This window comes from Corythoichthys intestinalis, chromosome 6 (genome assembly GCF_030265065.1).
Source record: "Corythoichthys intestinalis isolate RoL2023-P3 chromosome 6, ASM3026506v1, whole genome shotgun sequence".
Lineage (NCBI taxonomy): Eukaryota > Metazoa > Chordata > Actinopteri > Syngnathiformes > Syngnathidae > Corythoichthys > Corythoichthys intestinalis.
The window spans coordinates 58244407-58259083 of NC_080400.1; the positions used below are offsets into that span (position 1 = coordinate 58244407).

The window sequence follows — 14677 nt, forward strand, 5'->3', positions numbered from 1 at the left end:
TGATTTGTGTGATGAAGTGCGTGCACTACTGCACTCTGCTCAGTTTCGTGTCCACAGTCACATTCATACACCCCCCCCCCCACCCCTACAGTCAATGGCAGCAGTTAACAAGGAAATGACACAAAAAATGTCCCCAAACCAACGGAAGATGACCAATGAACATTAAGCAGCCTTGAAAAATCCCCCAAATCAGTAGTAAATTATCAAGTTTACCGGAAGTGACCTTAAAGCGAAAGTTCAGGATTTTTGACATTAGTCTTAATCTTCGAGTTAGCATGGGTTTAGTTAGTTGGTTGAGTTGATTTCAACAAATTCCATTTCTTTTGCAAGTTATTTGTTAGTTTCAGAGCTCCAGATTGGCTAAGCTAGCGCAAGTCAATGGCATCATTATAGCACGCCAATAAAAAACAACTAATGCACACATGAAAATCATCGATGACCCATGCAATCAATAATGATGGCTATGTTTTCAAGATAAGTTTTTAAACCTACCATTGCATGTCAATAATTGCAGTATGATCAGCAACATTTGTAATCCAGAAGCTCTGCGGAGGGGCAGGGCAGAGTGATATTACATCGTTATTTTTTCACTGCTGTTTTTTTATGTCGTAATCAGCAGCAAATGACCAGTTTATATTTTTCCTCGCTCTTCATAGGGAATTTGTGGAAACTTTCTTTTGCCCGTTTGTTCTGTATGTTTCCACAGCCTCTAAATGCACGTTTCGTCATGCTGCCAGCCATCAGTTAATTCAGCAGATTGATGCTGCATTCAAGGAAGGTGAGAAGTCAGAGTTTCTAACCTCTGATCTGGAAAATATCATTAGTACGCCTCCACTATTTGATCGCTTATGAGAAGTCAAGTTTGCTAGAGCTCAAAATGTATTTTGAAGGCCAAAATAAAAAACAACTTGTGGCGATCAGCCATCTTAGCGGTTTACATTCGCTCGGTATGCTTTAAGGTTGCAACTGGTACCCTCCGAGCGGGATAAGTCCGATATCCCACCTTCCTCGAATACAGTGTGAGAACGAGTGACCAAAGCACTCCTCTTCATTGGGGTCGTATTAGGCATCTAAAAAATAGTCCTGCAGAAAGAAATGAATTACGGCAGTTTGGTGTGACATTGTTTTGGCCGCATGGGTGTTTTGAAACAATGATCTGTGTTTGGAATATTTTGACTATGTTGGATCTTTTCGTAGAGCTGTATCGTTTTGTTGTTGTTGTTGTTGTTTTTTGCATGCTCTAACAGTGCCCTGAAACTAACAAATAACTTAACGAAACGGAATTTGTTGAAATCTACTACACCAACTAACTAAACTCCTGCTAACTCCAAGATTAAGCCTAATGTCAAAAATCCTGAACTGCCGCTTTAAGTACCCTAAAGTTATAAGAAAGTGACGCAAAATGAAGTCATTGCACGCCATTAACAACAATGGATGTCCATTTGACTTAAACTGGGAGGATGGGCTGTGAATGCTCATCTATTGGTGCCATTGACGGCGCTAGACATCCAATGAACCTTTAGCGCCGGTGTACTTACAAATGGGTATCCCGGTGTTCTGTCGATTTCTACTTCCCGCAGCGCATGCTTATGGTAAAGTGAATTAGATATTTATATTGATAAAATAACATTTTAAACACCGGACCTACTGTTTTTTTTTTTTTTTTTGCTATGGTTTTTTTTTTTGCTATAAAGAAATACCAGAAAGGCGTCAAATGACCCCGATACCAAACTGACTACTTAACTTGTCAAAAGATAGACCACTCAAGCAAGCAATCAAGCAGCCTAGGTGTGAAGGGGGAGCCCGCCCGCCCCCGCCTGTCTCATCAGACCATAGGACATGGTTCCAGTAATCCCTGTGCTTTGTTGACATGTCATCAGCAAACTGTTTGCGGGCTTTCTTGTGTACCGTCTTGAGAAGAGGCTTCCTCCTGGGGTGACAGCCATGCACACCAATTTGATGTAGAGTGCAGCGTATGGTCTGAGCACTAACAGACTGACCCCCCACCTTTTCAATTTCTGCAGCAATGCTGACAGCACTCCTGCAACGAGTCACATGACAATTTGGAGGGAAAATGACAAGCAGTACTCAATTTGAACATTTAGGGTAGTACGTTTTTTCATAGGGGTGTACTCACTTTTGTTGCCAGGGGTTTAGATATTAATGGCTATATTTTGAGTTATTTTGAGGGGAAAATAAATTAACTCTATTATATTACCTGCACACGGACAACTTTTCATTGTGTCAAGTGTCATTTTGTCAGTGTTGTCCCAAGAAAAGACATACCGTATTGGCCCGAATATAAGACGGCCCTGATTATAAGACGACCCCCTCTTTTTCAAGACCCAAGTTTGAAAAAAGACTTTTTGAACACAAAATTAATTTTCATACGGAAAATAATGACAGTACATCTGAAACAAATGATTATAACAATATATTTGAGAGAAAAATCATGTTATTTTGCCTCATTCAAATCTCGATATCTGAACATTTAAATAGGTAAAGTGCAATCACATTCATACATGAATGGCTTCTGGTTTTTGAAATGTAAATAAACCAGTCTATTGTGATAAAACAACAAAATTGCAATAACTGCATTAACCATCAAAGTAAGTCTAACTGTAACTGTAGTCTTGAAACAAATCTGAATAAGGAAAAACATTGCAATAAAATAATGCGAACTGGTTAACTTGAGAGTAGCTAAGATTCTTCTTCTTCGTGTCAGGGGTTCGCTTTGGCCTGGGGATTCAAGTTCAGCATTCGCTTCAATGATATCTGGCGTCATCTAGCGTCGTGAATGGGTATAATTTCTAGACCCTGAATATAAGACGACCTCCACTTTTTCAGTCTTGTTTCAATGCAAAAAACACTGTCTTATATTCGGGCCAATACGGTACTTAAATATCTGCTGAAATGCGAGGGGTGTACTCACTTTTGTTATACACTGTAGATGACATTGTGCTGAGAAAAAATATATGCAATTTTTTTTTTTAATCAGTCACTGCAAGCAGTTTCATTGTATTCTTTTCACCTAATACTTTTTTACTTGTACTTTAGTCATTTTTTTTTAATTGACTACTTTTACTTGAATAGAATTTTTGGCTCTGATGAGACCTCTGATGAGGCGTAAACATCATTCATATGCACACCTGCTGTATACAGCATAGCAACCTATTACATACACATCATGTTGTAGTGGAAGATGTGTGTGAGTTGAAGGCAGCGAGTTGAGCCGGTGTGTCGTGCGTGTCAGCCACTCGTCCGTATCCTCTCCCTCCCCGGAGAGCGTCCCCTCCGGAACACAACATTCCCCACATTAGTTAAGTGGGTGAATTATGTAGAGAGGACGTAGTGATCACTACAATTTCAACATTTGTGGGCCATTTTACGCACACACGTGACCTAAACATGTTTTCCCTTCGCATACACATGTAATGTAAACATTTGTTGGACTTTTCAGCCACCACGCAGATACCATTTAAACATTTGTCTTTTCATCCATATACTGTACACAAGTAATGTAAACATCAGTCAGAGAGTGCAAAAGATGACAGGTGTGAATCTCGTTGCGGACTTTGGCCTGGTTATCGCAGTTTTTTGGATGCCGTTTCACAATGAAAGCACAAATAAAAATCTACTCCTAACACCATTCTGAAATGCACTAAAGTGGTTTGCACTATACAACAGAGCACTTGTCTTGGTGGGTGCTAGGGCTGACATGCCAGACTTGGGAAAAAAACAAAAACTTTCCAGGGAGAATGACAAAACTGTCAAAAGGATTCATTTACTCTATGTAGACTTCTGTCATGCTCTCATTATCCAAGTCTGCATGTGCATTCCTGTCTTGTAAAACTGTAGGAGAGGTGCGTATACCCCTCAGGGCTTAGGCATGTTCCCACAGCATTTGCATGACTTTGACAGTCCAGTCAAATAATGAAGAGGCAGAGGCAAATAGAGCTTGTAGGATGTTAGCAGAAGCACATATTAAGCATTAGAGTGGAACAGTGTAGTCTATACTGCATTAAGATTTGTAGTTGCTCCAGTTTAAACACTCAGTATTCATAACTGAAGTACGTATGGCACCAAAAAGCATGTTGATTTCATATTTCACGCTGGGTTTTATGCTCCTGAATGAAATGGACTGCTTGGATGTGTGTGGAAGCAATCGTTTTATATATTTAATTTCTGAATCCCGCGCCATGAAAATGAGTGACTTCCGGCTTCAGTCTCAGGTTTAGGACAAATGCGAATGTGACGTCACCCGGGTCAGCATCTCACAATACAGCATTGCTTCATAGCGCGCACATGGACTGCGGATTCAGCTGATTTTGCAGATTAATTTGTTTATTTTTTGCATCACCCCAGCCAAATGGCTGCAGAAAATTGTTACTGCACCAAGGAGAGGCGTGTGAGCCTTTTTGGGTTTCAATAGGTTTCCATTCACCGCGGATACGTGTCAAAACAAGCCCTACTACTGTGGGACCATTGGACTTACGAGGAATGGGTAAACATCGTGTTTTGTATTATGTCAAATACTGGGATCATGGCAGATGTTTAAAACAGAGGTGGCTTGCATTTTGTGGCTGACATCCTCCTTGTCCACTGAGAATGCCACTCGGTCGACGACTGCCGGCTTGTCGCACACATCTCCGCTGGGAGAGCGCTATACTCGGTTTATTGCCCTCTTCGTGTGCCCGGTGTTCTGTCAAATTTTCAACCCCATCAGAAATTGCAACTTCGTATTAAAAATGGCCACGAATACGACGATTACAAAGTATACACTACAAACTTTCTTTAAATAAAGGACTATTTACATACGTTTGATCATGGACGGAAATGTAGAAAAGTTCTCCTCAGACACATCCTGCCATGTCAGCTGCACAACAACTGCACTCCGCTCTCTGTTTACGTCTACGCTGTGTAGTAAAACATTATTTTACGCCATATACGTGTTGACCATGTGGCAGCTACGCGCTCCTCCGACGTCGGCCTGTTTGTCCGGTGGTACTCTCAAGCTGATACCCCGGCGAGCTCTCCTGTCCGCAGCAGGGGGACGAGCTATAACTTGCTTGCCACCGGACGGGTTGCCGATCGGCGAAGACAATCGACAACCCCGCCGCCATGTGAATTGATCCGGGCTAGTTTTGTGTGATTTTTCGCTTCGAAAAGCGAAAATAAGACTTTGAGACGTCACTCGGTTCGGATTAACATGTCGGCTAGCTGTCACGCTTCTTGTTTTGTTTACATTTTCTGAAGCCAGGGCAGGGAAATGACAAAAGCCTGACTAACCACGATGGCATAAAATATCGTTCGGGAGGTGCGACAGTAAAGGTGAAGTTGACAGTTTTGACCATGATGGAGTAATTTTGCCATGTCGTAATGAATAAATGCATTTATATTATTTCATATTCCATTTAGCACAAGACTGTTATTTGTCATGACCATGCCATTTACTTAGCTATTGGGGAAAATACTTAGATAAAAAAATAATATCCTTTAAAAATATTGGAGTAGAGAGACTGAAACAATGACATTTTGCCGCTCTCTTCATCGCATTTTCCTCATTATGAATAATTCCCCCTCAATGTGCTGAATTATAAATTAGATGAAACCATGACCCTGCCAACGCCATCCTCCTGTTGGGGACGCTGGAGCCCTATAAAGGCAAACGTGACTAAACGGCGGATTAAAAGATGAATTTCTCGTCATCTGCGCTTTGCCAAATTTTTGTACATAGTCAAATGGTCTTAAAATATGATTGTAATTCACATAATAATGCTATTTAAGATTTTTTTTTTTTTTTTATCCTGTCGTACGCACTTTAAAGGTGCACAATGTAGGATTTGCACTTCCATTAATCATGAAATGGCTATAATAATAATACGCCCACTTGGTGGGTGGGCGTTAACTAGGCGGGGTTTGAGTTGAGCGAGTCAAGCTGCATTACTCTGGAGTCAAGATCGTGCTCCTTCCTAGCATAGCAGCGATTACTGAGGTTCTGCTGCATGAGCTTTCTCTGGATTTAATAACGCGCATGTAAGACTTAGCAGAACGCGTTGACGCAGGAAATTCGAACCATGAGCACGTGGCTTACAAAACACAGCGGTTTATAGCGAGAGAAAGCTCATGCAGAACCTTAGCAATTGCTGCCATGTTGGGAAAGATGGAGCACTATCTTGACTCGCTCAACTCAAACCCCACCTAGTTCACGCCCGCCCACCGAGTTTGATGAGTCAATGACAGATAAGATTGTTTCATGTGGCCACAAGGGGAACAAGAGTGCAAGGATGAAATATATAAAAAGTGAAATAAATAAATGATTAAATAATTCATTCAATTATTGTCCAAGCCGCTTATCCTTAAGGGGGAGCTGAAGCCAATCCCAGCTAACTATGGGCAGCAGGCAGGGAACACCCTGAATTGGTTGCGAACCAATTGCAGGGCACAACAAGACAAACAACCATTTACACACAAACTCATACCTACGGACAATTTAGAGTGTTCGATCAGCCTGCCATGCATGTTTTTGGGATGTGGGAGTACCCGGAGAAAACCCATTCAGGCAAGGGGAAACCATGCAAACTCCACACCGGAAGGACGGAGCCCGGTATTGAACCCTTGATCTCAGATCTGTGAGACGAACATGCTAACCACTCTGCCACTGTGCCACCTAAATAAGGAAAATAGACTTTATTCCAGTATATATTTATTAATTTCAAATGATAAATATTCAATTTTTATTTATTTATTTAAATAATGAAATAATACCATCTTGGGATAGTAAAACCCCTAGCAAATAGTATGGAATCACCAGTCTCGGACGAGCACTCACTCAGACATTTTATTATGTAGAACAAAAAGAATATATTAAGAATAAAAAACTTGAAAAATTTACAAATTAGTTCAAAAGTTCAACTCCACTGCATTCAGAAACACTAAAATAAATAAATAAAATTCATTGTGGTGGTCAGTAAATGTTACGGTACTTTCATAGAGCAAGTGCAGGGAAATAAATATAGAAGCACTCCATTCTGAAGAAAAAAATATGGAATCACTTCATTTTGAGTAGAAACTACAGACACACGCAGTCAATTTCCTTTCCTAAATTGGGCCCCTGCCTCAGATTAGATCTGCTCGTTAGTCACCAGTTAAAAACAGTGCAGTTATCACACCTTGGAGGGCTGCTGGACCAATTGGATTCACGAGAATCATGGCTCCAACAAGAGAGATGTCTCAGACCAAGGAGAGGATTATCAAACTTCTTGAAGAAGATAACGCTACATGTATGGTTGCCAAAGATGTGGGCTGTTCACAGTCAGCTGTATCAAAAATCTGGACCAAGTACAAACAGCATGGCAAGGTTGTTAAAGTTAAGTGTACTGGTAGACCGAGGAAGACATTCAAACGTCATGACAAACAACTAAAGGCCATATGTCTTGAAAACAGGAGATGTAGAACAAGACAAATGAAGAAGAAATGGGAGGAAGCTGGAGTCAAGGTATGTGACAGAACTGTGCAAAATCGCCTAAAGGAAATTGAATTTTCATACTGGAAAGCTAAAAAGAAACCATCATTGACTCTTAAACAGAAAATAACAAGACTGCAATGGGCTAAGGAGAGGCAATCATGGACTGTGAATGACTGGATAAATGTTATTTTCAGTGATGAGTCAAGAATCTGCATTTGACAAGGTGATGATGCTGGAACTCTTGTTTGGTGCCGTTCCAGTGAGATTTACAAAAATGACTGCCTGAGGAAAAAAATAAAAATTCCCTCAGTCCTTGATGATATGAGGCTGCATATCAGGGTAAGGCACTGGGTAAATCTTCAATAAATGCAAACCTTTACATTGAAATTTTAGACAGCTTTCTTATCCCTTCAATAGAAAATATGTATGTCATTATTCAAGATGACAATGCATCATGCCACAGCGCTAAAACTGTTAAAGCATTCCTTGGAGAAAGACTTATCCAGTCAATGTCATGGCCTGCAAATAGCCCAGATCTCAACCCTATTGAAAACCTGTGGTGGAAATGGAAAAAATGGTCCACAGAAAGGCTCCGACCTGCAAGGATGATCTGGCAACTGCAATCAAAGAGAGTTGCCACCATATTTACTAAATTACCAAATTTACTCATCATTCTTCTCCTTCCAAACACGGTTAGAGGAATTACGACCAAAAAGTTCTATTTTCCTCTCATCTGACCACAAAACTTGCTCCCATTTCACCTCTGCATCATCCAAATGGTCAATGGCAAACTTAGACGGGCCTTGACATGTGCTGGTTTAAGCAGGGAAACCTGCCGTGCCATGCATGATGTCTTAGTGTATTACCAACAGTAACCTTGGAAATGGTGGTCCCAGCTCTTTTCATGTCATTGACTAACTCCTGTCAGGTAGTTCTGGTCTGATTCTATGGCTGAACAATATTGGAAAAAAACTTACATTGCGACTTTTTGGGGGTTTGCGATACATTGCGATATACTGTATATTGCAATATTAAAACTAGAAGAATTTTCACCAGATGACTTGAATAGCTCGGCTGGGGGAGACTTTGGTTGACTCTCTATGACCACAGTGTATTCATTAGAGAGGTCCCAATCCAATCACGTGATCGGAAATCGGGCCGATCCTGCCATTTTTCAGAAGACCGGAATTGGGCGACAACAATCGGGTTTTATGTTTTTCTGCTTAATGCTCGCGCAGCCTATCACCGTCCCTCCTGTTAAACAGTGCGACCAAACTGCTTTTCTTGGTCACCAGTGCAGCTGGTGTTTGGTACTTAAAGTTAACAATGATTGACAGGTTTGTAGCGTTGATCTGGCCAGAGACGCCTCAGTAGCTCACAAACAAAAAAACAAAACAATCTCACATCCTGCTATGGGACTATTGCGCATGTGCATTTTGCGATTGCGATGTTCAAACGATATATTGTGCAGGGCCATATAATACAGTTTACTCCAGGCTAAGGGGCTTCATTTGTGAATTATGAAGAGTGATACATGGCGGAAAACACTCAGGTGAATTGAAGTTCCGTTCTGAGACCCCCAATTTGGCCAACTTTCAAAATTGTCTGATGCATGTGTGATACATAATTGAAAAGCATAAAATCTCAATTTTCTGGGGAAAGAAACATTTTGAACAGGAGGGCATCCCCCCCCCCCCCCCCTCCCAATTTTTTTTAAACAGACAATTTTTTAAACCCTATGTGGAGGTGAGAGCATGAAAAACCAGAATTAAAGACGCCATGACTTTAATGAGATATTATCGACTACTTACTGTACCTTGTTTCGATCCAAAAACTCCGTCAAGCATGAATCACTGAGTGTCAAGTCACAGCTGTGAATGGCCACAGCTGGATGATTTTGGGGGGATTTCATATGTGAAACATGGTAATATAACAAGGGTCGACATGCAGATATCGCAGACATCAAAGAGTGGTCGAGATTTTCTTTTTCATATATTCACCCTTTTAAACGTTTTTTTTTTTTTTTTCCCTCAATTTTTCTTTGTTTGGATCGATTATTTATCATCTAACATATCGGAGAAAATAAGACGGTAACAAAAAAAATACAATTAAGCGATAGTTATGAGATAGATATCCGTGACTTTTTTACAGACACCATTTTTTTCTTTGTGACGTCATTTGTTTAAAAGTTTAAAATATGCGAGTGAATAATTTTTTTAAAGTTGTTTTTTTTAAACAAAATATTAGACATCAATTAATGATTCTAAGCTAAAAATGACAGACATTTATATAATAAATAATGATAATGAATATAATTAATTACCTTCGTTTTATGGCTGGTTGAAACAAAAGTGGTTGCGCGATGACTGTAAATGGGGGTTTCCAGGGTAAAACAGACAAAAATAGTTCGAGGCTTGATGCGCCATGAATCTGCAATGTCAGCATATAGACATATTGTTCTGTCAAATACAACAGTTCTTTTGGCTTAAAATACAGCAGTTTATTTTAAAGAGGAGTGCAAGAGCAGAAACTGCTTTTTCAGTCTTGTCTGTGTTTTCCGCCATATGTAAAAGGGATCCAGGAGGTCTCTGCACACTTGCTGCTTTTATGGAGCAAAACAAAAGTTTCTGTGTTCAAAAATATGAAAAAAAGCAATTTCACATCCTGACATAGGATTATTGCGCATGCACATATTGCGATATATTGTGCATGGGCATAGCTGATTCCTCACCTTTCTTAGGATCATTGAGACCCCACGAGGTGATATCTTATATGGGGCTCCACTCCGACTGAGATTGACCGTCATGTGTAGCTTCTTCCAACAGTGCATCTTTTTTCACCAAGCTACTTGGTAATTGCACTGTAGCCCTTTCCAACCTTGCGGAGGTGTACAATTTTGTCTCTGTTGTCTTTGGACAGCTCTTTGGTCTTGGCCATGTTACAAGTTTGAGTCTTACTGATTGTATGGGGTGGACAGGTGTCTTTATGCAGCTATCGACCTCAAACGGGTGCACCTGATTCAGGATAATACATGGAGTGGAGTTGGATTTTTAATAAGTGGTCTAATAGGTATTTCAGGGTCAAAATTCTAGCAGATAGACAGGTGTTCAAATACTTATTTGCAGCTGTATCACACGAATAAATCATGCATTGTGATTTCTGGATTTTTCTTTTTAGACTCTCTCACAGTGGACATGCACGTACGATGACAATTTCAGACTCGTCCAAGATTTCTAAGTAGGAGAACTTGCAAAGTAGCAGCTTTTTCAAATACTTATTTTCTTCACTGTACACTTTTTCCGAAAAGTTACCCAACTAAGTATAACGCGTTTGCATTCCACCAAATGACAAAGATCTTCATCAGGCGTTTACATTTTATTTTGGCATGGGAGGAAGACTACTGAATGGCTTTACAGACATGCCAAAGGAGTGAATGAGGGAGGGAGGAAGGTAATGAGCAAACAGGGGAGGAGATTGGTAGGAAGGAGGGAATAGGAAGACAGGGAGTGCGATAACAGTGCTGTGAAGGCTGGTTGTGTCAAAGGGTTTCTGTGCAGCTGGCTGCACCCAGGGATTACTTTGGAATAACTCCTGGATTATGAGAGCAGGCTCTCTGACGGGTTTTTCATCCTGTTGAAATGGTAACGTAATTCAAATGCAAGAATCAGTATTGAATTTAACTTGTGGTGTGGGGGTCAAAGAAAGAAATACAGTTGTGTCCTTCCTTTCACCCCTCCTTGTTTTCCTTTTGGAAATACTGTACTAGTAGTTCTATACTTCTATGGGAAAATATGGTCGTTTTTGCGACAAGGGTCTTGTGTGCCCATGTTTTAGCAGATACAATACTCCAAATGGAATGCTAATATCTCATTTGGCTGAGGCATATAGAGTTAAAAACCACGTGTCTGTAACCGTGGACTCTACCCCTCCCATCTAGTCTGTCAGCTTCCCTGTTCTGTTTACCTGGAAGTCTATTTTTATTCATGTGATCTTGAGAGTGACACAGAAATAATGATAATCATGATGAAATGATGTCATTATGTTAGAGGGTGTTTGTTTTTCCACTCTCTCTTGGTGTGTTATATACTATTGTCATTTTACTTTACGTTCTGCTGTGGCTTTGTTAGCTGAATTGTAACGTGATTTACTAGCCAGTAATGCTTTTCTTTATATTTGTTGTTTTCATTTGCCCTCATTTCAATTTCTATGTCAAATTTCACGTTTTGGTGAACACTAAGCAAGAAAGGGGGTGTGGGGGAGACTGACCAACATTAGCTGAGTGAGGAGAGAAATAAAACTTGGAGTCTCCTGCTGTGTTGGGTATTTTACAGCAGGGAAAATGGCAGGAATAATTTAATACTAAAGTTACCTGTAACCCGCCACGCTCAGCTTCAAAGAGTGAGAACTAAAAGTAAGGGTTACAGTATCAACAAGCAACTAAGGCATGCCCAGGCACTGCCCAAGTGTTGGTATGTATCAGCCATCGCTTTGCAGTGTGTAGTGCAAAGTCTGTTTCTCCTTTTCTGTGTTAAATGTATACAGAACATGAAAAAATGCTTTATTGGAATAGGGCTGCAACTAATGTTTTTTATTTTATTTTATTTTTTTTAATTTTAATAATCGATTAATCGGACTATTAATTAAACGATTAATTGGATAAAAGTGCCTTTTTTTCCAATTAACTTCACAATTCAACTTGTTTTAGGCATGTTCATAGACTTCATAATGATATTGACTTCCCGTCAGGGGGCGCGGGGCCGATTAATAGGGGGCATTGTTGGCGTGGCCGTCAAAGCTGACCAAGTGGAATCACAGACAAAGAGCTTTTTTCGTTGAAAATTCTTGTGAAATGAAAAAAAAAAAAAAAAAAAAAAAAAAAATGACGTTTTTTTTTTCTTGTTTCAGCTGTAAAAGACAAGAGAAAATAAAACATAATTAAATGTGTTAAAAAAAAAAAAAAAAGAAAGAAAATTCTAGTGAATGAATGCTTAAATCGAATCAAAATGTTTACGTAAGCAGAGATTTTCCGGTGAAAATGTATGTGAATAAATGCTTAATGCCTAAATTCTTTATAGATATGGACGCAAAACAGTCTCGATTCTTTGTTAAAAGAGCAAAAAAACGGGCAGTTAACATTTATTTTACGTAAATATGTCGAAGTACAATGCTAGACAATGTGGCGGCAGCCTTCCAACAAAAAGGGCTTTTTATGTTGAAAATTCATGTGAAAAAACAAAAAATATAATAATTACCTTGAATCCTCGAACAAATCACTCCTAAGACAATCCTTCCTGTTTGTACGCGGTCCAGCTTTTGTACTTTTTAAACCTAAATCCAACGTTGGATCGCTGCATGTGTCGCTGCAACCAACTGAGAATAACTGAAGCGGATTGTGGGATGCCCCCCTACTTGAAATAGTGGCGCACTTGCACGCAGGTCTGCGCGTGTGAGCGGTGCGTGGAAAAACCTTCCCTCCGATGCCTTCATATTGGTGCGCTGGCGGCCAGGCCGTCAGTTTGAGCTCATGGCCTAGCGGTTAGTGTTTCCTCCTGCTGAGTGGACGCGTCACGCGGCGTGGGTTTGAGTCTTGACCTGAGCGAGGTGGGATCAGAATGTGGTCGGTGTGGCACAGACACACTGGTTATACATTGAAGGTCGAACCTGACCTGTCAGTATCATTACGAAGTCTATGGCATCTAGTAAGTAACAATGAAGACAAGTGGAAGACTTTTTCCTTCAAAATTAATATTTTATTACTGCTTCCTGACTTAACCGTACTTTAGTCTACAACTGAACTGTTCTAAGTACATGAAACTCTTTAAACTTTTTGATAAAGATTCTGTTTATAAAATATATAAAGAACTTCTCAGTACACAAATCAGACAAAGTCCTGTTCATTCAAATAAAAAAAGTGCTGCTGATTGACTTTTTTTTCTTGTGGGCAAAGCGCTGATGTAAATTATGTCAATGACTCATTTATTTTCTTTAAACACACTAAACAACACAATCGAATAAAGAAGGAGTCAGACTGTAATGAATCGGGATTCTTTGTCAAACAGTCGTTCATAAAATACAATCCAATTTTCACTAATAACACTAATTAGCATGATTGCTAACTAGCTAAGCGCTCCATGCTAAGTAGTAACATCTCATCAACAAAAAATACAAACAAGTGACTAATCCAAGTAGAGATTTGTGGATGTCGCCCTCTAGCGGTGGCCGCCATTGCTGGAGTGTTGACAGACCTTAGTAGCAGCCCAGCATCAATCAATGCAGAGGCTTGATTTCTGCAAAGAAACTTGAAGCACATGACGGCAGTCTGCAGAAAATGATTGAATTAAACAAATATGATGTGAAGTAAAGTATGTCAATGGAAAGTGCACCCTTAAAGAACCAGCATCTGGATTAGGCTCCTATTATGAAATCCTAATTGCAATGCAATGTGCAAACAAAACAGATTGTAAATTCCTTGTATGGAGCCCAAATGAATAGGTTATCATAGATGTGCCATACAATCAGAAGTGGACTGAAGACCACATCTGCCATCTGAAGAGGGTTTACTTTGACCACCTGCTACCAGCAACTGGAACCAGAATATTATATGGAGTCATGACAGTGAATGGACTCAAGTGAAGTACCAGTCTGCACTTTAATGAGCATGAATTAAAAAAAAAAAAAAAAAAATCAGGTTAAAGTGTTATTTTATTTGATGCTGTTCACTGTTGAATCATTTATTACATGTCATTGGAAAAAAGTCATTTTTTCATTTTATGTTTGAACTCAAATCTCCTCTGTCATATCCCACAAATGTGCAGCACCTTCTTGCTCATGAATTTCCATTCCCGATTTGTCTCCTTCAGTTTCCTCCCGGATTAACTGAGGTTGCAAATTACGAAACTCTGCATAAATATCTATGGTCTCATCAACATGTTATAACCTACCAGAGATTATTTACTCAAAATAAAAAACCTTTAATCTCCTAATAGCTCTCGCCACATGAATTGTGACATTTGACACATTTGTATAATTTCACGTCTGGAGGCAAACAGTTGTGGTCTGTGAGATCTGGCCACTAGATGCTGGCATCGCACTTCTGCAGATGAATATGTTCCAGGTTGTTGAGATCCTCTTCTGCATTAGATTAGGCAGCACAACTGTTAACCTTCGAGGCGGTGACTGTGTGGGGTTGTGAGACATCTTTGTTTGGGC

The 14677-nt window shown here is 39.9% G+C and overlaps 1 protein-coding gene across 6 annotated transcripts in view; it reads left to right on the forward strand.

The window, feature by feature from the left end:
• The window catches only part of LOC130917465 (kinase suppressor of Ras 1-like), a 76715-nt gene that overhangs the window by 10074 nt on the left and 51964 nt on the right, over nucleotides 1-14677 (forward strand). Inside the window, exon 1 of one of the 6 annotated variants that reach the window (XM_057838905.1) lies at nucleotides 10960-11109. The exons of 3 other annotated variants lie outside the window; for them this stretch is intronic. In XM_057838905.1, the coding sequence (XP_057694888.1) occupies nucleotides 11107-11109 (3 nt within the window). In that variant the 5' untranslated portion in view covers nucleotides 10960-11106. Of the gene's footprint in view, nucleotides 1-10959; nucleotides 11110-14677 lie in introns of those variants that run through there. 2 more of the 6 variants (XM_057838903.1, XM_057838904.1) reach the window with 2 other exon arrangements.